Source organism: Ceratotherium simum, chromosome 1, assembly GCF_057802395.1.
Source record: "Ceratotherium simum simum isolate JZ-2026a chromosome 1, ASM5780239v1, whole genome shotgun sequence".
Lineage (NCBI taxonomy): Eukaryota > Metazoa > Chordata > Mammalia > Perissodactyla > Rhinocerotidae > Ceratotherium > Ceratotherium simum.
The window spans coordinates 90,694,973-90,721,166 of NC_141900.1; the positions used below are offsets into that span (position 1 = coordinate 90,694,973).

General features: G+C 34.5%; 1 protein-coding gene across 3 annotated transcripts; it reads left to right on the top strand.

Moving 5' to 3' along the window:
* LOC147918277 (cytosolic carboxypeptidase 3-like) lies at positions 1 to 26,164 on the top strand. Of its 3 annotated transcripts, XM_087431011.1 has the most exons (6): positions 1 to 356; positions 1,505 to 1,622; positions 3,373 to 3,433; positions 5,596 to 5,781; positions 21,423 to 21,530; positions 25,192 to 26,164. In XM_087431011.1, exons 1-6 carry the CDS (start codon positions 325 to 327, stop codon positions 25,332 to 25,334), a joined length of 648 nt encoding a protein of 215 aa, XP_087287137.1. In that variant the 5' UTR covers positions 1 to 324; the 3' UTR covers positions 25,335 to 26,164. The 3 variants fall into 3 exon arrangements, with proteins under 3 accessions (XP_087287137.1, XP_087287144.1, XP_087287151.1); XM_087431018.1 differs by lacking the exons at positions 21,423 to 21,530; positions 25,192 to 26,164 and adding an exon at positions 6,114 to 7,377 and having other exon boundaries at positions 7 to 356; XM_087431025.1 differs by lacking the exons at positions 21,423 to 21,530; positions 25,192 to 26,164 and adding an exon at positions 6,228 to 7,377 and having other exon boundaries at positions 10 to 356.
* Positions 26,165 to 26,194: the final 30 nt, after the last annotated feature.

Sequence of the window (26,194 nt, forward strand, 5' to 3'; positions counted from 1 at the left end):
TGGTCGCTAGGTCATTCCCGAGGGCTGTCCGAAGTCTCGCGAGGGTGGTCCTGTTGCCCTGGTGACGAGTGGCCCTGCCTCTTGGCGAAGGGCGTAGCTGGGGCTGCTAAATTGCGTCGGCGTTTTTCCAGCCACTGGACCCTAGGTATCTCGGGCAGGACGGCTGCTCCCCGCACAAAAGGGACGACTGGCCTTGCCAAAGGACTCGGGGCGGGGCGAGGGCCTGGCCCGGGGTGACGGTGACGTGCTGAGAGGGAAAAGAGATCGCAGACGGGGCGCCCTCTGCGGGAAGCGAGCGTGCGTGGAAAGGCCGCGCGCCAGAAAATGAGCTCCATCCCACACTGCCGTGCCCAGAAGTGAGTGTGGGAGGAGGACTTTGCCAGCACGAATTGTGGCTTAATCGTTGTCCCCGCCAGGAAAGTCGTCGTGCCTGCCCACAGACCTGTCCGGGCGCGGCGTGGACGCGCCTGCTTCTGCCTCTTCTGCTTCAGAAGTGAAAGATACACACGGAGGGCCCATTACATAGTCTGCGTGTGTGGCTTTCCTGAAGCGCAGGTTTTTCTCTACGGCAGGGAGCACGTTGGCCTGCCTTATATGCTCGTGTAAGGAAATAGAATCAAGATTTATTATGCCAATCCACTTTTCCACATTGGGAATTGTGGTGATCCCCAGGCTGAAATTTCAGTCTCTTGATACTAAAGGTGTCGCCCATAGGACAGACTTCTCTGTTGCATTTGTAGTTGTTTGCTATGAAGCTCGGGCTTTCTTCTCGGTAGTCCACGCTCGAAAACATGCTTTTTGTAGAGAAGAGCATAAACCAGTAGATTCAAAACTGATAAATTCCTTTGGTCTCTCAAAAATAATAGAATCTTAACGAGGAATTTCTGTTATTCTGTTGTCTTAATATTAACCACTTGGAAGGATACTTGCATAGTAGGGGTAATGGTCATCTCCAGTACAAACTTCTGATAGCTATTGAGATTTCAGTAAGACTAATATAACTGAATATTAGAACAGAGACAATATGTACAGAATGTTAACCAAAATATCAAGAGAAAAGTCTATTGTAGTCATTTGAACTATTGCTCTATTTGTCAAGTCTATTGGTCAATTGAAAATTAAGCAGAAAAAAAAATTTAACTATATTGCTGCATTTCACTGCCTGAATAGGTAACTATAATTTTTCTTAGGCTTGTTTTGAATTTGCTATTGCTGTGTGGTATTTAATTGGAAGTGCAGGATTTGGCTGTGTACCCTGGAAATTCCTTTTTCAATTGAATTATTTATTTGATTGTGTTTTATTGTGATTTTGTCTCTTTCTCATAGAAATTGAAAATTTCTTCAACTCTTTGAAATTGAAGGTTTAATTAGCTGTGTCCTAATTAATTTAGTAGTTTGAGAAGGCTGTTGTCACTGTTAATTAAATACAATGAATATATTTTGGGGTATTCATTTAATGTAATAATCACTTTCAACTTAGAAAACTGTCAAATAAGTTTCTTAGAAATTATTTTACAGCCTACCTACATAAAGAAATTTCGAACCAAATACTGGAAGAGATGTCAGAAGATTCAGAAAAGGAAGACTATTCAGACAGAACAATCAGTGATGAAGATGAATCAGTATGTTTTTCTCAACTTTATCTGACTTAATTTTAGATAAAAGTTGTGCTATAAAATATAAATTTACAGTAAAAATATTATAAAATCAATTGGATGTAAAAGTCAGTTGGATGTTCAAATTATTTGTCATTGAAGTTGGGAAATAATTTGATTGAAAGCCAAGATGTTACTGTGTGCAGTATGCCCTGTCTCGAAAGAGAAACTATATTGACAGTGTTTTTTTGAGAAGATATTTTGGCTAAGATTCTTCTGAGTTTTATTAAAATGTGTGTATTAAATCATTAGAGTTTTATTTTTGTAATTCATGTCTGCTTATTATATGTACTAATTCTACTGTGTTGCATCATTATATGTATCATAGTACTGAAACCTCCTTTGTTCTAAGCCTACTGAGTATTATCAAAATAAGTTTAATGTGGCTCTAATGTAACAAAGGAAAGGACATGGAGGAAGGAAAAGGTGGGGGGGGGACAAAATGCAGTACATACAGTCGTCCCTCATATCTGTGGTTTTGCTTTCCCTGGTTTTCAGTTATGGCCCAAAAATATTAAATGGAAAAAATCCAGAAATAAACAATTCATAAGTTTTAAATTGCTCGCCATGCTGAGTAGCGTGATGAAATCTCACGCCCTCCCGCACAGGATGCTCCGTCACAATGCGTATGTCATTCACCTCACATTCATCATCATCATCATCATCATCATCATCATCATCAGGATGAGTACAGTACAATAAGATATTCTGAAAGAGACAGAGACCACATTCACGTAACTTTTATCACAGTATATTGCTATAATTGTTCTAAAGTTATTGTTAATCTCTTACTGTGTGTAATTTATAAATTAAACTTTGTCATAGGTATGTAAGGGAAAAAACCTGATATATATACGGTTCAGTACTCTCCATGGTTTCAGGCATCCACTGAAACATGTCCCCTGTGGATAAGGAGGAGACTACTATATTTAAAACTACTATATTTAAAAATATTTCGTCTGGTTTAGTACATGTTTCTGAGAGATTTCCTTCACATTTTAGTAAAGTATAAATTGTCATGTATGTAAATTAAGGTCCCAAAATAAGCTCCCCCAAATGATGTATAACCCTTTAAGTCTGTGGCTTTCTGTGTTTTCTTACTTTCTCTTTTTTTTATTTTTGTTAATTTTATTTGTATTTTAAATTGTTTGCCAAGATTACCAAGAATCTTTAAACTTTATTTGTTCCCTACAATCATCAATATGACCTTACACTGTAGAAGAAGAGGAATGAAAGATGAAACCTTTAAGGTTTCAGGATATTTGAAATGTTAGGTGCTTCGAGACCAGTAGCCTGTAATAGTCCTTTAATTTTTTTTTTGTTTATTAAAGATTAAAAGCATGCACTCAATTTTAAGTATTACTAAAATAGATGTAGGGGTCAGCCCAGTGGTGGCGTAGTGGTTAAGTTCATATGGTCCACTTCAGGGCCCGGGGTTTGCAGGTTCTGATCCTGGGTGCGGACCTACACACTGCTTATCAAGCCACGCTGTGACAGACATCCCACATATAATGTAGAGGAAGATGGGCACGATGTTAGCCAGGGCCAATCTTCCTCAGCAAAAAGAGGAGGATTGGCAGCAGATGTTAGCTCAGGGCTAGTCTTCATCACCAAAAAAATAATAATAATAAAAAATAAATAAAATAGATGTAAAGAAATTCTGGATTTGGAAACTTGATTTTTAAAGGAGAAATATTTTAAAACTCTCTTGTTTTAGGATGAGGATACCTTGATGAAATTTTTAAGTGAAGATATCCATCGGTGTGCACTTTTAACAGGTTTGAACTTAACCATATATTCTCCCTTCTCTTTATGATAAGACTTTGAGTAGATGAAAAAAAAGATGAAGAAACTAGAAAAAAAGTTAGATTGAATAATATAGGGAATTATTCTTTTATTGGATAGAGAGAGAGAAATGTATCCACTTTTATAAGAATCTTTTGGAGTTCAAACTGAAGGTTTGTTTTAGGTAAACCTGATTTTTAATGAAACTAAATGAAAGTGGTCATTACTGTATAAAGGACTTCACTTGACATAAGGATTTACCTTGGCATTTCTTTAAATAACTAGATCTTTAAGTGAATTTACAGTATGACTCCAGTTACAATGGATGCAATGTTTTGGAAGTAAATCTTTAAAAAAGTATACCTATAAAGAATTTCTTTAATAAAGTCATTCATTTGCAAATGTACATGTATGTGGGCATCTTGAGGTATACTTGATTTTTTAAAATTTAGAATTATACTTTCAAATATACACTATTTCTTCTAAATATTCACATATCTATCACAGATATTCTGAAATTGAAGATAAGACCTTTATTTATTTATTTATTTTGTTTTTTCACCACCATCCTAAAACAAATCTTCACTTTTGAGATAATCATATTCTCAGTTTGGTGTGTATCCTTCTAGACCTTATTCTTCGTATTTATACACATATCTATACCCATAATCATAGAAAATTTGTAGTACTATTTTGTGGACTTCTCCCCACCACGGTTGTTTTTTCATTTTAAAATTTTGACAATCTATTGGAAGAAAGGAGGTAACTCACTGTTTTCCCTAACGTTTCCTTGATTGCTAAAGAAATAGAGAATTATTTCATGTGCTTGTCTACTTATGTTTCCTCTTGTTATGAATTGCTCATTCATAGTAATCTTTTGTTAACCTTGTTTACATTGCTTCCATTGTTTAGAATTATTTTGATGGTAGCTTTATCGTTATTCATTTGTGGCTCTTTATTTTTATATCTGTTTAAGCTACAAAGGCCTTCCCTACCCCAAGATCATCAATATAATCATCTAAGTTTTCTTTAAATGCTTTTATGTACTTGTTGGAATTTTGGTATTTAATTTCTCTATAATTTACATTTATGAGAAGTATGAGGTATGGATCTAATTTTACTTCCTAATTCACAAAGAGCTGCCTTGCCATTTGTGAGTCCTACTGTAAATTAGACAAAATGTGGTCTGTTTACATAATGGATTACTAGATGCTTAATAACTGTCTATTGAATAAATGGATCTATATAACAATCCTGAGAAGTAAAAAGGAAAGGTAACATTATTCCTTATTTATGTATAGTAAGATTTATGTTCAAAGAGGCTGCACTGACCAACCAAAATCACATAGAAACAAAGTGGTAGAATAGAACTCAGTTTGTCTGACTCCTAGTCCAATTGGTGTTTCTGCTATTGTACAAAAACAGCTGAGAACTAAGTCTAGGTAAAAAGCCACATTTCAGAGGTAGAAGAGTAAGAGAAGTCAGTGAGACAAATGGAGAACCAAGTAAGTGAAAGGTAGAGAGAAAACCAGGAAGTGTAACATCATAAAAGACAGGGGAAATGAGCTCAAGGAGGGGTGATTATCAGCATCAAATTGATGCCCCACTTATCCCATTGAAAGAGACAGGGCCTCTTGCACTACCTACTTGGGGCAACCCCATTGTATTCTATATGAGTTATGTTCCTGGGGTTCTGTCACACATCGGCACTAGAGAGAGTACTGAGAAAAAGTTGTGACTGAGAGTTCACTAGCGACCTTTGAAAGTATAGTTTTAATAGGCGGTGAGGAATTCTGGTCAGAGAGTATGTTTAACCCATTAGACAAATAGTTGCCTCAGTGTGATTAAGAAGACTCACCAGTAGACAGTTTGCTAGAAAAGCTGCAAGAAACAAACGTTTTTGGAGTAGCAGTGAGAATTGAGCATAAATTAATAGTATCTGAGGTCAACAACTATTAGCTATTATGAAGATCAATTGTTACAAAATTTCATTAGTACTTTTATTTTTAAGTGCTATAAAGTATAAAATATAACAATATCCACAAATATTCACAAATTAACAATGTTGGCAGGAAAAAAGGAACTATATAAAAAAATTATGGGAATTGGGGTTTTCCTTCTTTTCACTAATGATTGTGTTTGAATCTTTTTTCAGCCAACTCTATTAGTCACCCATTTTTCCCCCGGACTACACAGATACTATTGGAATATCAACTAGGCCGATGGGTGCCACGTCTTCGTGAACCACGAGATTTATATGGTGTCTCTTCCTCTGGTCCGCTGAGTGCAACACGGTGGCCGTACAACTTTGAGGTCATTGATGAAAAAGTCCAGCATATTGGTATGTTCTTAGCAGTTTTGGGGATTCAAACGTTAGCAAACGTACTTTGCCAACCTTGATTTTAGAACAGTGCATTCCAACAGAAATATAATGTGAGACATATATATAATTTTAAATTTTCTAGTAGCTACATTTAAAAAGGTAAAAAGAAACAAGTGAAATTCATTTCAAAAATATATTTTATTTAACCCAGATATATCCAAAATATTTTATATTCTTTTTTTTTTACATTAAGTCTTCAAAATCTGGTGTGCATTTATATTTACATTTCAATTCAATTGTGGTTTCTCTATATCCTCGTCAACACTTGTCTTTTGTTTTTTTGATACTAGCCATCCTTACAGGTGTGAGATGATATCTCACTGTGGCTTTGATTTACATTTCCCTGAAGATTAGTGATGTTGATAGTACAATCCTGATCAAAATCCCAATGGCATTTTTTACAGAAGCAGAAAAACAGCTCTAAAATTTAGCTGGAACCACAAAAGATCACAAATAGCCAAATCAGTCTTGAGAAAGAACAAAGCTGGATGCATCACACTTTCTGATTTCAAAATATATTACAAAGATACAGCAATTGAAGTATGGTACTGGCATAAAGACAGGCATATAGGCCAATGGAACAGAATAGAGAGCCCAGAAATAAATCCATACATATACTGTCAACTGATCTTTGACAAGAGTGCCTAGAATATACAATGGGGAAAGGATAGTCTCTTCAACAAATTTTGTTGAGAAAATTAGATATCCACATGCAAAAGAATGAAATTGAACCCTTATCTTATACCATACAAAAATATCAACTCAAAATGGATTAAAGACTTAAACATAAGACCTGAAACTGTAAAACCCCTAGAAGAAAACATAGGGGAAAAGCTTCATAACATTGTTCTTGGCAGTGATATCATGGATATGATACCAAAAGCACAAGCAACAAAAGCAAAAATAGACAAGTGGGACTACATCAAACTAAAAAGCTTCTGCAGAGCAAAAGAAACAGTCAACGCAGCGATGAGACAACCTATGGAATGGAAAAAATGTTTGCAAACCATATACCTGATAAGGGGTCAATCTCTAATATATATAAGGAATTTGTATAACTCAATAGAAAACAAACTAATAACCAGACTGAAAAATGAGCTAAGGACTTGAATAGACGTTTCTCCAAAGAAGACATACAAACGGCCAACAGGTACATATATTGACTTTTCATGTGAACTGATAAAATCCTTTTGCCCATTTTGTTGTTGGTTGTACTTTTTGTTTTCTTCTTGATCTGTAACTGCTCTCTGTATATTCAGGAGCTTGGCTTACTATGTGGTATATGTTGTATACTTTTTTTTCTGTTTGTCATTTACCTTTTATCTTTATCATGCAGATATTTTTAATTTTTATGTAATCACTTGTTTTTCTATGGCTTTGGGGTTTTGAAAGTCTCATGTTTCTCTTAACACTTTTCAAGTTGTATCTTCTGTGATTAAATTTTTTATCCATCAAGAATCCATTTTGATGCAAGAAGTGAGCTCTCAATCCAGTTCTGGTAACTGTCTATCCAATTTGTCTAAAAAAATTATTAAATAAGTTATTTTTTGTCTACTGATTGAAAATGCCACAATTATTATATACTAAACTCCTAGGTCTAATTTTGAATTGTATTCTATTAACCTGTCTATTTATATGATGACTCAAAACCTTTATTACTATAGCTTTAAAACTGTAAATTTTGTTATATGGTAAACTTAGTTCCCCATCATTCTTTTTTTCTTTTTTTTTAATTTTCCAATTTCTTGGCTACTTTTATCTAGTTGTAGTTCAATATGGAATTTAAAATAAGCTTTCCTTCTTGTCCACAAATTAATACTGGTAACTTTATTGTGATCACATTACATTTATAGATTAATTTAAGGAAGAGTGACATCTTTACAATATTGTATCTTCCTAGCCAAGAACAAGGTATGTCTCACTATTTATTCTAGTTTTTGTTTATCTCCCTTAGTTTTAAATTTTTCTCTGCACCTTTTCTAAGTTTTATTGTTAGGTATTTTATTTTGTTGCTATTTTAGATAGAATTTTTATTACATATTATTTTCTTAACTTTTTTTGTAGAGGAAAGTTATTAAGTTTTGTGTATTAATTTTGGAACTACCCACCTCTTGTTCTAATTTTTAAATTATTGTATATGTACTAGTTATACAATTATATCATCTAGTAGTAATGTAATTAAATCTCCTCGTTTCCAATTTTTAATACCTCATACTTCTTTTTCTTGACTGAATGCATTGACTGGTACTTTCAAAAAATATTTAATAGTTTTGTATTCATCTTGTTTCTTCTTTTAATGGGAATACTTTTAGTGTTTTCCCTCTAAGCAAACTGTTGACTTCTGGTTTGAAATAAATGTGCTTTTGATTCTACTAAGGAAGTATCCATTTATGTTACATTATTAAGAAACTTGTCCAGGAATATTTACTAAATTTTACTAGATGCCTTTTCAACATCTATGGAGAGAAAGGGTTATAATGTTCTCATTTGAGTTATTCCTTTGGTGAATTATACTAGTAGGTTCCTTAATGTTGAACCAGCGGTGTATTATTGGAATGAACGGCAATTAGTCACTCTGTATTATTTTTAGTGTGTTGTTGAATTCTGCTTGCTAATATTTTATACAAGACTTTTGCTTTAATATTCATAAATAAGATAAACTTATAATTTTCTAGCTTTTATACTTCTTTAGGTTTTAGTATTGATATTATCCAGAATTCTTTCTTTATGTTGTAAAACTGTTTAAGTAATACTGTAATTACCTATTCTTTTAAAGTTTGATAGAGTTCCCCTAAAATGGTCTGGACATACTTGTTATTGTGTTTTAGAGATACAGAGACTATTTTTATTGTAAATCTCCTGTTTCTTCTTTGTTAGTTCTGTTTAGGTTTTCTATCTATTCCAGGGACAGTTTTGGTTATTTGTATTTTGCTTGAAAAATAATGCTTTTCATGTATAATTTTTACTTCACTTATATAGATTTATTCAAAGTATTCTCTTGTAATTGTTATAATTTCCTTTGAATATGTGAGATTTTTTCCCTCTGTTCTCATGTTTAATGTTAAGTATTTGTGCATTCTTGTTTTCTTCTCTCCTGATTACGTTAGTGAGATTTATCTTGTTAGTTTTTTCATAGAATCAGTGTTTGAATATATTTGTTCTGTTATGCTGTTTTCTAATTCATTAATTTACAATTTTTTATATATCTGATTCATTTAGATTTATCTTTTTCTGTATTTAACTTCTTGTTTACCAATATTTTATTATGAAAAATATCAAATATAGAGAGAAGTTGAAAAGATTATACAGGAACCCTCAAACTCACCAGCTAGATTCTTATTATCAATTATTTACTGTATTTCTTTATCACAAATGTAGCCAACTATCCATCCCTCTTTCCATCAAACCATCTTGCTTTTTTATTCATTTCAAAGTAAGTTGCAGACATCCTTACATTTCACCTCTAAACATTTTACCATCTTATTACCTAGAGTTCAATCTTTATGATTCTTTTCTATTTTTGAGGTAAATTTTACATTTAATGAAATTCATGAATCTAAGTGTATCAATCAATGAATTTCAACAAATGCATACATCTTTGTAATTCAAACCCCTACTACAATATAGAACATTATCATTATAATCACTCAAAAATTTTAAATACTTATGTGTAAATCTAACAAAACACGTACAACACTTGTATGCTTAAAACTACACAATGCTAAAGAAAGAAATCAAAGAAAATCTAAATAAATCAAGAAATATACCATGTTCATGGATTGGAAAACTCAATCTAGTAAAGGTGTCAGTTCTCCCCAAATTGATATACAGGTTCCAGGCAATTCCTATCAAGATTTTTTTATATATATAGACAAGATTATTCTAAAATATATATGGAAAGGTAAACAAACTAGAATAGCTAAAACAATTTTGAAAAGAGGTGTAAAGTGGGAGGAATCATCCTATCTGATTTCAAGACTGTTTATATAGCTACAGTAGTCAAGGGCCTGTGGTATTAATGGAGTGTATTAGTGATCTATACATAGATCAATGGAACAGAATAGAGAACCTGGAAATAGAACCACACAAATATGCCCAACTGATTTTTGACAAAGGTGCAAAAGCAATTCAGTGGAGGAAAGCTGGCATTTTCAATAAATGTTGGACGTCCATAGGCCAAAAAAAAAAAGAAAAAAATGAACTTCAATTGAACTCTAGCACTTTATACAAAAGTTAACTCAGAATGGATCACAGACTTAAATGTAAGGCATAAAATTATAAAACTTTTTAAAATAGAAAATTTTCACAATCTAGAGCTAAGCAAGATGTCCTTAGGATTGACACCAAAAACATGATTAATAAAATGAAAAATTGATAAATTGGATTTCATCAAAATGAAAAACTTTTGCTTTATGAGAGACCCTGTTAAGAGGAAGAAGAAAAACAAAGGGTAAAATGTGCATGCCAGCTGATTCTGTCCCTTTCTGTGAGGAAAACAGCTTTCCCAAAATTTCACCAGTAGTGTTCTTTTTATATATCATTGGCCAGCTTTGAATTATGTGGCTATTCCTAGCCACAAGGAAACCTGGGAAATTGAGGTTTTTTAGTGGAGCTCATTACCACCTTGATAAAGTCATGTTTTTGGTAGTAAAAACAAATAAGAAGAAAGTCAGAATGAGTATTGGAAGGGCAACTACCAGTGTATGCAACAACTGTAGTTTCGCAGGACCTTTTACTCCTAAATGTTCCTTTGTTCATGTAACAGTGAACTTGAACTAGTACTTGATGCTGCATGTGTAAATGGCTTATCCTGCCAATTACTTAAAAAGTCATTTAGTCTGCCTTATGGGAAATAGTCATCTTTGATGTCAACTACTTAAGACAAAATAAAGTGGCTCCTTAGCACTACTGCACTTTTGGATGTTCTGTGAAGCCTTTTGGAGGAATACCTATCTTTTGGATACCCTTGTTAAGGAGAAGTTATGTAAAACTTTGTGACAGATGACTCAAGTGCAGAACAAACTCGCTGCTATAATTGAAAACTCTTTTAAAGGCTTGAGTATCCTAAACTTTGAGGATGTATGTACCTGTCCTGAGAAGTCTGTATCAGAAAACTAAGAGGATGTAATAATCAAATTAGATGAGAACCAGATACAGACTAATAAGGAATGCTAATGAGTTAGATAACTTAGATTGAAATGGACAAATGCCTGGAAAGACAGAAACCAACGAAAATGAGTCAAGAGGAAATAGAAAATCTAAATCAACATAAAATAAGTTAAAAGAGTGAACTGATAATAGAACAACTTCCCACAAAGAAAAGCCCAAGCCCTGGTAGCTTCATTGCTGAATTCTACCAAACATTTACTGTTTAATGTTCTACCAAACACTTCCTACCAATTCTTCACAAACTCTTCCGAAAAATAGAAGAGGAGGGAAAACTTCCCAGCTGTTTCTATGAGACCAGTATTACCCTGGTAACAAAACCAGACAAAGACATCACAAGAAAACTGTAGACTATAAATATCTATTGTGAATGTAGATGCTAAATTCTTCAACAAAATACTAGTAAACTGAATCCAGAAACAAATATAAAGAATTATACACCATGACCAAGTAGAATTTATCCAGAAATTCAAGGTGAGTTTGGCATCCAAAAATCAGTTAATGTAACTGATGTGATGAAATGAACTCATGTGATGCAGCATAGCAATAGAATAAAAAAACCACATAGTATCATCTCAGTAGATATAGAAAAAGCATTTAAAAAAAAATCCAACACCTTTTATGTTAAAAAAAAAATTAGTAAGAGAAGGGAACATTCTTAATAGGATAAAGAGCATCTATGAGATCTCACAGCTAATATTACACTTAATGGTGAAAGACTGGATGCTTTTGCCATAAGATGAAAAATGTTAGACAAGGATATCCACTTTTGCCACTTATATACAACATTGTAATGGAGGTGTTAGCCAGGATGGTTAGGCAAGAAAAAGAAATAAAAAACATCTAGGTTGGAAAGGAAAAAGTGAAATATCTCTTTGCCAATGGCATAATCTTGTATATAGAAAATCCTAAGCAATCCACTGAAAAACAAATATTAGAACTAATAAATGAGTTCAGCAAGGCTGAAAGACATCAATATTTTAAAAATCAATTATATTTCTGTACACTCATAATGAACAATACTAAAATGTACTTAAGGAAACAATTCCATTTATGATAGCATCAAAAGAATAAAATAGAAATTAAAGAAAAGAGTTGTAAAACTTATACTTTGAAAACTACAAAGCATTGTTGAAAGAAAAGAAAGATCTAAATAAATGAAAAGACACCCCCTGTTCATGGATCAGAAGATTTACTATTGTTATAATGGCCGTCCTCCCTAAATTAATCTGCAAATTCAGTACAATTCTCAAGAGAATACTAACTGCCTACTTTGTAGAAATTGACAAACTTGTTCTAAAATTCATATAGAAACTCCAGGAACCCAGAATAGCAAAAAAATCTTTAAAAAGATTTGAGACTTTTTGAGACTCACAATTCTCAATTTTAAAACTTGCTACAAACTAACAATAATCAAGACAGTGTTGTACTGTCTTGAAGAAAGACATATAGATCAATGAATTGAATTGAAAGTCCAGAAATAAACCCATGTGTTTGTGGTCAACTGATTTTCAAGAAGGGTGATTGTGAAAGAATAGTCCTTCTGCAGATGGTGCTGGGACAACTGGATAGATAGCCACATGCAATGTGAATGAAATTTGACCCTTAGCTCACACCATATAAAAAATTAACTCAAAATGGGTCAAGATGTAAATGTAAGAGCCAACACTATAAAGCTCTTAGAAGAAAACATAGAAGTAAATCTTCATGACCTTGGATTAGGCAATAGCTTCTTAGCTATAACAACAAAAGCACAAGCCACGACAACAACAACAACAACAAATTGGGTAAATTGGATTTCATCAAAATTAAAAACTTTTTTGCTTTCAAGGAAACTATCAAGAAAGTAAAAATACAACCCACAGAATTGGAGGAAATATTTGCAAACTATTAATCTGATAGAGGACTTATATAGAACTCTTAAGACTCAAAGTAAAAAGACAAATAACTCAAATGAAAAATGTGCAAAGGATCTGAATAGACATTTCTCCAAAGAAGATAAACATGGCCACTAAACACATGAAAAGATGTTCAACATCTTTAGTCATCAGGGAAATCAAATTAATACCACAGTGAGATACCACTTTACACCCACTAGCATGACTAGAATCAAAATCAGGTAACAATAAATGTTGATGAGAATATAGAGAAATCAGAACCCTCATACTCTGATGATGGGAATATAAAATTGTGCAGCTACTTTGGAAAACAGTTTGGGCTTCTTCAGAAAGTTAAATGTAGAGTTACCATTTGACCCAGCAGTTCCACTCCTAGGTATATACCTAAGAGAAATGAAAACATATGTCCAAAAAAATTTTTGACGTGACTGTTAATATAGCAACATTATTCATAATAGCCAAAAGGTGGAAACAACCCAAATGTCCATTAGTAGATGAATGGATAAACAAAATGTAGTATATCCGCACAATATAATATTAATTGTCCATAAAAAGGAATGAAGTACTGATACATGCTACAACATGGATGAACCTTGAAAACATGCTAAGTAGTAGAAGCCAGACACATAAGGACAAATATTGTATGATTCTGTTTATACGAAATATCCAGAATAGAAAAATATATAGAGACAGAAAGCAGATTAATGATTGTCTAGCACTTGAGGGCTAGGGGATTGGGGAGGGAGTGATAGGTAAAGGGTATAGGGTTTATTTGTGAGGTGATGAAATGGACACTTATTTATGATAAAGATAGAACTGCAGAAGAATAATTAAAAGATAGTCTTTTCAATAAAAAGTGCTGGAATAGTTGGATTTCCATATATATAAAAAAAGAAGACTCAATCCAACTTCATACTATACACAGAAGTCAATTGCAAGTGGATTATAGATGTAAAAGTGAAAGTCAAAACAACAAAATTCTTAGAAAATAATATATGAGAATATCTTCATGATGTTGGAATTGGGAAAGACTAAAATGGAGCATAAAATATGCTAACCATAAAGGAAAGGATTGAAAAATTTGACTATAGTAAAATTAAGAACTAAAGTTCTTACATCAAAAAACCCTAAGCAAGCTATAAATTAGGAGAATATATTTGCAACTTGGAATACATAACTGTGAAAGAGGTCATATCTAGAATTTACAAAGCATTTCTATAAGTAATAAGGAAAAGACAACTCAATAGGAAAATGAGCAAGAGACTTGAATAGGCACTTTACAAAAAAGGATATCCAAATGGCCAATAAGCATACAAAATGGTACTCAACTTTATTATAAAGTGATATCTATCTCACTGTGGTTTTAATTTTCATTTCCCTGTTTCTTAATAAGGCTGAGTACTGTTTCATACAAGTTATAGGAGACTAAATTTTAGCTTATAGCAAGCAATGGTGAGAATGTGGAGCAATCTTCAAACCTGCTGGTGGGTGTATACATTGGTATAACCACTTTGGATGACAGCTTTGCATTATCTACTAAAATTGAAGCTATACATGCCCCACAATCAGGAATTCTCACTGCAAGGTATATACCCAAGAAAAATGTGGGCACATGTACTCCAAGGAACATGTGTAAAGCTTTTCATAACACCCTTGTTCATAATAGCCCCAAACTGAAACAACCCAAGTGTCCATTATAAGTAGAGATGGATAAATAAATTGTAGCATTTTTATGTAGTAATGTGTTATATAGCAATGAAAATGACAACATGCCACAAGACGGATTGATTTCACAAATATGTGAAAGAAGGCAGAGAGGAATACATACTATGTAATTTGATTTATGTAAAGTTCAAAAATAGGCAAAACAAAACTATAGTTTCATATCTATAGTTATGTAGATATAAACTATATATTATATATATGCATATATGTGAATACTTGGGTTGTGAAATTATAAAGGAAAATAAGGAAGTGATTGCATTATAGTAAGGCTAATGGTTACCTTTCAAGGGAAGGGAGGAACTAGTGATGGAAGAGGGCATAAGTGGGGCACCTGAGGTGCTGGCAATGTAATATTTCTTGACCTAAGTGGTATTTGCTCTACGATAAATCACTGAGCTATATTTCTTTATTTTTGTACTTCTTATAAGTATAATTCCTAATAAACATTTAGTTTAAACATTTGGTTTGTTTCTGGTCATGTGAGCTATGGATAGAAGTATGTTTTGGTAGATTTTAAAAATGAGCACAAATAATTGGCAAAAAAGGATAGATAAATACATCAGTGCAACAGAATAGAGACTCTAGGAATAAGCCAACATATTTATGACCAAATGATTTTTGACAAAACACTGAAGCAATGCAGTGGGAATAAGGAAAGTCTCTACAATAATTGGTGCTGTAAGAACCTGGTGTCCATGTAGAAAAAAATAAACCTTGACCTCTATCTTACTCAATACACAAAAAATTAATTCAAGATAGATCGTAGACCTAAATATAAAAGTTAACATTATAAAGCTTCTAGAAGAAAACAACATTATAAAGCTTCTAGAAGAAAACATAGGACAGTATCTTCATAATCATAGGATAAGGCAACACTTCCTTAGAGAGGACCCAGAAAGAAAAAAAGAACAATGAAATATTTATAAATTTGGCTTCATCAAAGTTTAAAACTTCTCATCAAAAGACAGTTGATAAAATGAAAAGGCAAGCCACAATCTAAAAAAATATCTCAAACACATATCTGACAAAGGACTTGTATGCAGAATATAAGAAGAATTCCTACAAATCAATAATAAAAAGAAAAAAACCTAATTAAAAAAATGAGCAAAAGACTGGAACAGACATTGCTCAAAGGAAGACATATATTGGCTGTTAAGCCTATGGAAAAATGTTTAACATGGGAAATGAAAATTAAAACCACAATGAAATACTACTTTACACTGGGATGGCAAGAAATTTTTAAATTTTAAAAGGCTGACAACTCCAAATATTAGAATGTAGAACAACTGGAACTCTAATATATTGTTGGTGGAAGTGTAAAATTGTACAACCACTTTGAAAAAAGGTTGGCAGTTTGTTTCTTCTTTTAATAAAGGAAAATATATATACATATCTATATTTGTCAAAACTCATTGAACCATACAATTAAGATCTGTACATTGCATTGTATGTAATATGTAAATTTTACTCAATTTAAAAAGTAGCCAGAAACCTCCATCCATGTATCCACACCCTTTGGAAGGTCATTTTGAATCTCCTTCCATCAAGAGGTATACTCTGTTTCCCTACCCCTTGAATCTGGGATGGCCTTGTGACTTGCTTTAGCCAAGTAGAGTGTGGCGTAAGTGATAGCATGCCAGTGTTGACCTAGGCCTTGAGTCTTTGTACACTTCTGCTTTCTCTTAAACCCTGTTCAGTCACCCTGGAACAATTTCTAGCTAGCCTGCTGGATAATGAGAGTGAAGCAGAGATGAGCTGAGGTTATCCCAGATCAGCCAACCCCCAGCCAAACCTGCAGCTGATCAAGATATATAGTGAACCTAACCAATACCAGAAGAACCGCTTAGCTGAGATAAATAAATGACTATTATTTTATGTCATTAAGTTTTGGGGAGGTTTCTTATGTAGCAAAAGCCAACTAATTCATGTACCAAAATAGCTAGGAGTCCAGGCTCTGTAGTAATAAACTATGACCCATGGGCCAAATGAGGCCCATCACCTATTTTGAAGCTTTTGTTCACCACTGAAAAGTGGAACATAAATTATTAGAAAGGAACACCTTTTCTAATCAATACCCAAAGAATTTCTTTTAATAAAATGCTATATGGTCATACGTCACTTAATGATGGGGATATGTTCTGAGAAATGTGTCGTTAGGTGATTTCGTCATTATGTGAACATCATAGAGTGTGCTTACACAAACCTAGATGGAATAGCCTATTACACACCTAAGCTATATGATACTAATCTTACGGGACCACCATCGTATATGCAGTCCGTCGTTGACCTAAACGTCTTTATACAACACATGACCGTAGTTATAGGAGATTGTGAACAGATTTTTCTAAAGTAGTCTCAGATGAAGTTTACGGGGATAGCCAATGATACTCCATTTGTACACAGACATTAGGTTAATTCCTCTGAGAGCCAAACAGGCTCCTTTTGCTTTTAAGAGAGGGGGAAAAAATGAAATAACTTTGTAACCTAAAGTGATAAAAGGTATCCTCAAAGAAATTGCACAAAGGTATAAATGAGATTGCTATACTCTTTTTTAAGGGCAATATATATCGCTTTATATATCAAGATGTAAAATTCACATGTTCTTTTATTTAGCATTTCTACTTGTAGATATCTAACCTAAAGACATTCAAACACATGAATAGCGGCATATTATAAGGATATTCATTGCAGTATAAATAAACTATTAGAAACAACCAAAATATCCATCAATAAAGAAATAACTATAATGTCCATCAGTGGTCAAATAGTGGCAATCCATTTAACACCACACAGCTGTTAAAGAATGAGGGCGATTTATGTGTATTAACAAAGGAAAATCTCTAAGATATTTAGTTAAGTAGGGTGGGAAAAACAAATTGATGATCACTATATATAGAATGATGTCATATACATGAAGAAGACATTGTGATTGATTCCCAAGGAACAATTCCACCTAATCCACCTAATCCATCAATTAGTCTAAGTCAGTTAGTACATGACACTGTTCTACTGGTAGCCACATTATTCCCATTTTACAGCCATAAGGGATCTAGCCTAAGGATGACCTCAAAGTAGAGGATAAAAAAGTGGAGAGACATAAAGAAACTGTGCCTTAGATGACCACTGAGCCACCGATTGTACCAGACCTTGAATCCACTCTGCTTCTGGATTTCTAGATATGTGAGATAATAAATTTTCTTATTGTTTAAGCCAGTTTGCATCGAGAATTTTTGTTACTTGCAGCTAAAAGCATCTTCACTGGATAATCGAAAGAGAGAAAGCCTGAAAAGCTACAAATCAAAATGTTCATGTTTATCTCTGTGTAATGAGATTATGGATATTTTTTCTTTTTGCTTAAGGTATACTTTAAAATTTTTATGCAATAAACATGTTGTTTACTAAAAAATAATTACTTATCAAAAGCATTGTAAATTAAGCACCTTTAATTGAGAAGTTGTATTGCTCCTGGAATTTTCCATGACTCTTGGACATCCATTTTATAAGATCACTTGCATATACTATGTATAATCATTGAAAAGTGGGATCAATCAAAGGTGAACTTGAGGGCATGTAAAAAGTCTTATGGCGTCCAAGTGAAAAAAGAGATATAGAAGATGGAATATCCCTTGTCATCTGCTTAGGCTTTTAAATCAGTGCTGCAAATGGTTGAATCAGTGCTGGACCTGTTAATTTTTATGATGTTTTTCTTCATAAAAGGATGACAGATATAGTATAAATAAATGTCTTCCACAGATTTGGATTTACCATCGTGAAGACACTTTCTAAATAGGCATTTATTGACTTTCTGAGAAACCAATATTCTTTTGTTACCAAGAACAGCATTATTTACAGATTGGAACTGAACACAAGTTAATCAGTAAAGGAGGGAAACCACCAAACAAAGAAACACTTTAAAATATTTACTAGTCTTAGAAGAGTCACATTCTAAACTTATTTTGTACAGGGGTTGCAACTTCAATATAATCTATTTTCAGACATTTCTAGGCTGTCTGCTTTCCTGGTGGTTAGAGCCTCAAGGAGTCTTCTTTGGCATGAGAGTTTTTTGTTTTTTGTTTTTTTCCTTAAAACAAAATGAAATGTATGGTATAGAACTGAGGGCATGGTGTTTTCTCAAGTATTGGCCCCTCAAGCCAGACCTAAGGCTTATGGAGAAAGGAGCTAAAAGCCAAAGTAAAAAACTTCACCAGGTGGTCCATGAGACATAATGGCCCAAATAGGACTGATTTGGTGCTCATGAGACATGGTAAATGCTAAGTGCATTCTCCATTCTTCTTCTGGGGACATGACTTTAACCCAAGGAGAATTCAAAAGAATGCAGTGCTGTTTAGGTACCTCAATAGTTTGCAGCTTTGAAAAAACTGGGAAACAGCACATTTGTTATGCATAAACATCTGTGTTCTCTTGGGACAGTGATAACCACCACCTTTAAGTAATATTTTTGGATAGAAGAAATCAACAAGGGTGGCAGGAGATTCTGATAATGGGAAGATTGTAAAAGAGTATAGAACTTGCCTGCCTACTTGACTTCATGACACCTGCAAAAGCTAACACTGGATAGTGTTAAAGAAGTGTCTTTATCAGATCTATGTTCATGTTAAAGTCCATTACAGATGAAATTCTTTAATGTGAATTACTTCTCAGAAAATCTAGAAATACTTCCATTTCCATCCCAAAACTCTGCTTAAGCAATCCTACTCTAGAGCAGCTTCTTTGCAATGAAGATATTGCCAGACATAAAGCATTTATGGCAATGGGTCAGTATACATCATTTAAATTTAAGGACTATGTGCATGAGAACCCCATCTGAGTTGTTCAACCATCCATTCATCCATCCATTTAATCTATAGACATTTAACTGAGTGCCTATTCTGTTTCAAATACAACTCCAAGAACGGTTTTCATGGAACAATGGGTACAGGACTGGAAAGAGCAAAAGCTGGATTGCAGTGGGTTAAGGCTGATTCTCAAAACGTGGTCCTCAGTAAGGGTACTTTGATAAGCTGCAGACTTGACCCTATTGCACAAGGTCTTTCTCCAGTTCTAATGATAGAGTTTCATATTTCTTTACAATAAGGACTATTTATTAATAAATAGTTAAATAAGAGCATGGGGCCAGCCCCGTGGCGTAGCGGTTAAGTGCGTGCGCTCCGCTGCTGGCGGCTGGGTTTGGATCCTGGGTGCGCACTGACGCACTGCTTGTCAGGCCATGCTGTGGCGGTGTCCCACATAAAGTGGAGGAAGATCAGCACAGATGTTAGCTCAGGGCCAGTCTTCCTCAGCAAAAAGAGGAGGATTGGCATGGATGTTAGCTCAGGGCTGATTTTCCTCACAAAATGAAAAAAAAAAAGGGGCCGGCCCAATGTCACAGCGGTTAAGTGCATGCGCTACGCTGTGGTGGCCTGGGGTTCGCAGGTTCGGATCCCGGTCGAGCACTGACGCACCAATTGTCAAGCCATGCTGTGGCGGTGTCCCATATAAAGTGGAGGAAGATGGGCTCAGATATTAGCCCAGGGCCAGTCTTCCTCAAGAAAAAGAGGAGGATTGGCATTGGATGTTAGCTCAGGGCTAATCTTCCTCACAAAAAAAAAAAAAACGTTAAATAAGAGCATAAACAGATTAATGAAATTCCTATGCCTTTAACTGGAAGTCTGGCTGTCATGCAACTTTTGACAATAAGCATGCACAAAGGAACATAGCTGAAATTCCCAAAATATTCAGAATCAATGCTATGTTATCAGCTCATGATTAGTTTTGGTTTGAGTTGCTTAAGATTTTCAACTAATGTGAGTCTCACTTTTTAGTTATAATTTGCTTTATCATCAGTTTACTTAGTTGTGTGTTGTTCAGTTAACCCTACAATGTGCATATTTGCATCAGTATTCTAGTTTCTGCTTTTTCTGTAGCTAGACTTGACCCTATTCATTATGACAAATACACATCTGTTGCCAAAGCAATTGTACACATAATCCCCCAAGTGTGTGTTTGTCCAGTAATACTTTTTTCTCATCATCAAATTCTTTTTTTTTTTTTAACTGTTCCAAGGAATGTATTTGGGACCAGGGGGCTGGCTGCCTCTATTGGAGCATATTTATTCCCAGAGAGAAGCATAGTCTGGCACACATCAGCCAATGCTAAAAGAGAAATAGGAGAATGAGTCATCACCAAATTCTCATCCCGCTAAAAAGTGGGAATAGCTAGAGTAGTTGGGCTGTGAAATCATTTTTTTCCAATCAAATAGATCATGGTCAAAAATTTGGTCACAGGTAAGTTATGCATTTGAGCATGTTTAAGTAATTTGGTTCTAAAAATAATGAAGAGAAGGAAAGCTGGTATAGCTAAGGAAGAAGGTGAGGATCCAAGGATAGGCTTCCTTTGGGGAGAAAGAAAACTGAACATGTTTATAAGCCTAGGGGATGACCATTATCAAGCAAAAGGCTGAAGATGCAGGGGAAAGGAGAATAAAAGGCAGAGCAAGATTCCCAGAGGTGGGTCAAAAAGGCATCAGGTGCTCAGGAGAAATAGAAACATCAGTATAAAATCTATAATGACACAAAATAATCATGAACTACTCACCATAATAATTTAGAACAAGGTGCAAATGAAATATTATGGGTTTTGTTACCAGGTGACAATGTTGGTTATTACTTCCAGTGAACCCTTGGTAAAATCCAGCCCCACATAAAACAATTTTAGCCTAGATCTATCAATGAATAATTTGAAAATATATCATATAATTTTTCAATTTTATTTCAAAATCATATTCAAATAATATTTTCTCTCTTTTTCCAGATTGGACTCCTTCTTATCCTGAGCCATTATACCTCCCAACAGGCCTGGAGATGGAACCTCTTTATCCAAACTCCAAGGAAGATACTGTGGTTTATCTAGCTGAAGATGGTTGGTACATAATGAGACATGTTGCTATAAAATATAATTTGGATTATTCTCTTAGTTATATTTGTTTTGCTGTTTATAGTGTAAATTGCAGATTACCAGGAAGTCCCTGTCCCCATCCAGATGTTTGATTACATATTGATCCGAATGTTAATTTAGCGCTAATTATATTCTTGAAGGTGAACTGCAGTTTATGCAAAGTTACTTTAAAATAAAACATCAGGGCCGGCCCTGTGGCTTGGTGGTTAAGTGCGCGCGCTGCGATGCTGGTGGCCCGGGTTCGGATCCCGGGTGCGCATCGAGGCACCACTTCTCCGTTCATCCTGAGGCCGAGTCCCGCATACAGCAACTAGAAGGATGTGCAGCTACAACATACAACTATCCACTGCGGCTTTGGGGGGAAAAATAAAAAAAAATAAATAAATAAAAAAAAAATAAAAAAAATAAAACATCATATTGGCCATTAGAAGGGAAAGTTATATTGAGAAGGAATTATGCATCACATCAGTTTTCTGAGATAAATCCAGTGGAGTTCTTTACAACTATTGTGCCCCTCTCTATGGATAGGTCACGTTCATGCAGGGGTGGTCTCTTCATTTCATGCCAGTTTGATGCATTTCTTGGGATTGTCATCTTTAAAAGAGGAAAATACACCACATTGCAAATAACGTCTAAGATTATATCTCAGAAAAGTGTTCTTAACATGGAAGATCAATATTTGCACTTTGAGAGTTTTAGTCATGCAAAATCTCATAGCTGCTTTATGATAGTGTGCTAATAATAGTGTGCTAATAATCAAACATAGACATCTCAGCCTATATCCGAAGCTGTGCTGCTCCTAAAGCACCACTATGAGGAAGTATGGGATTCCTGCACAATTTTGCTATCAGAATTCTATATCTTAGAGTATACATGAAAGATAACTTCCAGGGAACATATGTATTTTATTTAAAAGGCTGGCAAACCAGAGAAATTCATGTGGACTTTTTTCCATATGGTAAGCAGTTCTAGGAATCATATATTCACATATTTTTAAACAACTGGAGTGAGAGAAGCACCTCTGATTTTTTAAATTTGATTTCAAATATTTACGTGACTAACCTGCCTTAGAACTTCCACACATAACTTAAATGAGGTCTGATGAAAAATTAAGATAGTTGAGGTGAGTCAGTCAGGGTCTTGTTAGGAATTGGATGGCATACTTGGAGCAACGTAAGAAAGTTTAATGTAAGTATAACTTACAAAAGTGTGGACACAGTTAAAGGAGACTAACAAGGATGGCGAAGCAACATAGGACTATCAACAGAGCAGAAACATTATGTCTTCTAGGCCTGAAAGTGTAAGAGGACAGAATGGTTTCCAAACCTGTAGCTGTAGGAGAGGGAAGTCCCCAAACAACCAGGTATATAGAATTCTGGGTTGACATTTTTTTCTTTAAAAAATTTTTTCTTTAAAGGTATTGTTCCATTGTCTTATGACATCTGTCATCTTTAATAAAAAATCAACCATAATTTATATAATTGTTCCCTATAGATGATGTGTCCTTTTCTCTCTGGCTGTTTTCGGCAATTTGACTATGATCTGCCTAGATTTAGTTATCTTTATGTTTATCTTGCTTGGAGTTTGCTGAACTTCTTGGATTCATAGGTTAATAGGGTGGGGGTGCTTTTCCAAATTTGAGAAATTTTCAGCCATTATTTCTTCACATACTTTTTCCATACTATTCTTTCTCTTCTGTCCTTTGAAATTCCTATTACACATATTTTGAATTTCTAGCTATGCCCCACATGTCGCTGGATCTTTTTTCATTGTTTTCCTTCTCTGTCCTTAAGTTTGGATAATTTGTATTTATTTGTTTTTCATTTCACTGAGTCCTTCTTTGAAATCTTCAATTTCTCATGAGCCCATATAGTAAATCTTTCATTTCAGTTATTGTACTTTTTATTTCTAGAATTTCCACTTGGTTCTTTTTTATAGTTTCCATTTCTTTTTTTGAGATTACTTAATCTGTTCGTTGTCTCTGTCTTTTCATTTGTCTTTTAACATATACAGTCATGTGTTGCTTAATGATGGGGATACATTCTGAGAAATGTGTCCTTAGGCAATTTTGTCATTGTGCCAACATCCTAGAGTGTATTTGCACAAACCTAGATGCTATAGCCTACTACACACCTAGGCTATATATACTAATCTTATAGGATCACCATCATATATGCAGTCCGTCGTTGAACGAAATGTTATAATATGGTGTGTGACTGTATTCAAAGTCCTTTGTTAATCCCAACATCTGGGTTATCTTGGGGTCTGTTGAATATGTGTGTGTGTGTGTGTGTGTGTGTGTTTGAACATGGATCACATTTTTCCTGCTTCTCTTCATGCTTCTTAATTTTTTTTAATCATATGCAGGACATTGTGAAAGATATGTTGTAGGAGTCTGTATTATGTTCTTCTTAAAAACTATGTTGAATTTTTTTCTGGAAGGCAGCTAAATTGCTGACAGATTATTTTGCTTCTTTCAGGCTTGGTTTTATTTTTTTTATAAGGGCAAGTCTATTTTCATTTTTGTCCCTTGTCCTAGGTCATGGCCCTTACTTTTGAATGTGGTTCTTATGCCCAGTGTGCAGCCTTTTTGGAGTCACAGTTGAATGCCTAGGGTGCTCAGTGAAGTCTTTCCATTCTGGATAGGTTAGAATTCCAGTATATCTTAGAATTGTATGTTCTCTGATGTCTCAGCCCCTCAGTAGCACTCTTTCCTATCTTGATTAGTCCTATTCTGTGCTTGTACAGCCAAGCCCTCACCCAAGGATTGGGGAACCATCATGTAGACTGCTGAGGCCCTCCCTCTATGTAGCTTTCTTCTCTCTGGTGTCCTGCCTCACAAATTTCAGCAGCCCCAAGAAACAGTCTTGCCTCCTCAGCTCAGCAAGACTATTATGCTGTTCTTAAGTGCTACTTTCCTAAGATGTAGTTAGAAAGTACTCCCAGGAAGAAAGCCAAGTTTAAACATGGGCTCACCTCATGTATTTATCCTCTTTCAAGAACCCTATATAGTTCTGGTCTATGTGTTGTCCAAATGTATGAAAATAGCTCATATTTTTTTGTCCAGTTTTATCGTTATTTACAGTGAAAGGGCAAGTTTGGGACCAATTACTTCATAATAACCAAAAGTGGAATAAGTATATTTAATGTGAGAAATACATGAATTTATTTTAGGCATTGCTTTTCTAGTCTAAATACTCTTAGTCTTTCTTACGTCAACATAAATCTACATGTTAGTGTCGAATTACTTTAAAATTTAAAATCCTGGGGCCGGCCTGGTGGTGCAAGCAGTTAAGTGCGCGCGCTCCACTGCGGCGGCCCGGGGTTCACTGATTCAGATCCCGGGTGCGCACCGACGCACCGCTTGTTAAGCCATGCTGTGGCGGCATCGCATATAAAGTAGAGGAAGATGGGCATGGATGTTAGCCCAGGGCCAGTCTTCCTCAGCAAAAAAGAGGAGGATTGGCATTGGATGTTAGCTCAGGGCTGGTCTTGCTCACAAAAAAAAAAAATTTAAAATCCTTAGTGACACTTTATACTTGTACTGTAGCCCCAAACTCTTTGCAGAATAGCCTGTATATTTTAGACATGGTTTAATATCTTTGTGGTCTTCTTTTCTCATCAGTTTACAAAGAGCCTTGTTTTGTGTATTCCCGAGTTGGGGGCAACCGAACACCCCTGAAGCAGCCTGTGGATAACTGTGACAATACTTTGATGTTTGAAGCAAGGTTTGAGAGTGGTAATCTCCAGAAGGTAGTCAAAGTGTAGGTTTTAACTATTTTTATTCAAGGAGCTAGACCTTCATGTATTTATTATTTTCTGTATTAAGTACATTGAAGTTTTAATACCCATTACGGAACTGTAATTCCTTGAAGTATAGACACTAATTAGAGATTTTTGGGGGGGTATGAAAGGTTCAAATAATTTTGATGACTATAAGTTAAAGTTGTTTCTGTACTGTACATTTTCAATATGCCAAGATGAATTGTCTCTCTCTCTCTCTCTGTCACACACACACTGCTTCTCAAACTTTTTAATGGAATAGTTCTTGGGATGAGTGTTCCATAAAATATGCTTGGGAACATGCATGCTATCTAAGGACATTCTTTTAAAAAAATTTTATTATGAAAATGTTTGAACATACACTTAAGTACAGAGAATAATACAGTTCTACATTGACTACCATATACCCATCACCTAGATTCAACAGCTATCAGATTTTGCAACATTCATTTCACCTGTTCCTAGGTCATTGTTTATAACTGCACACATGCTCAATACATAGTGCTGATAGAATAGAAAGTTACTTGGCAAAGAAAAAAGTCACAGCCAACCAGGTAAGATTATATATATATTATATATATATATATATATATATATAATATATATATATAATATATATAAACAATATACCAGAAAAATTATTTTGCCTTTATTTAAGTATCCTCAATGACTAAGTATGAGGGATGCAAGTAGTTATCAAATACAGTCCTCAAAGAGTTTAAAATTTTGTAATCTATCTGGTCGTATTAATTTATGTATGTCTTAAACCTTTCTCAGTGATAATTATTTCAGATCCCTAGAGTTGGAATCTAATAGAAAACATATATGTCTGAAGTAAAAAAAGA

What these genes read in the sequence shown, in the direction of transcription:
- LOC147918277 (XM_087431011.1), top strand. Translation starts at nt 325, where the DNA reads ATGAGCTCCATCCCACACTGCCGTGCCCAGAA. An exon ending in CCACACTGCCGTGCCCAGAA is followed by an intron (nt 357 to 1,504) that starts GTGAGTGTGGGA and finishes TAAGTTTCTTAG; the next exon opens with AAATTATTTTACAGCCTACC. An exon ending in GGTTTATCTAGCTGAAGATG is followed by an intron (nt 21,531 to 25,191) that starts GTTGGTACATAA and finishes TTTTCTCATCAG; the next exon opens with TTTACAAAGAGCCTTGTTTT.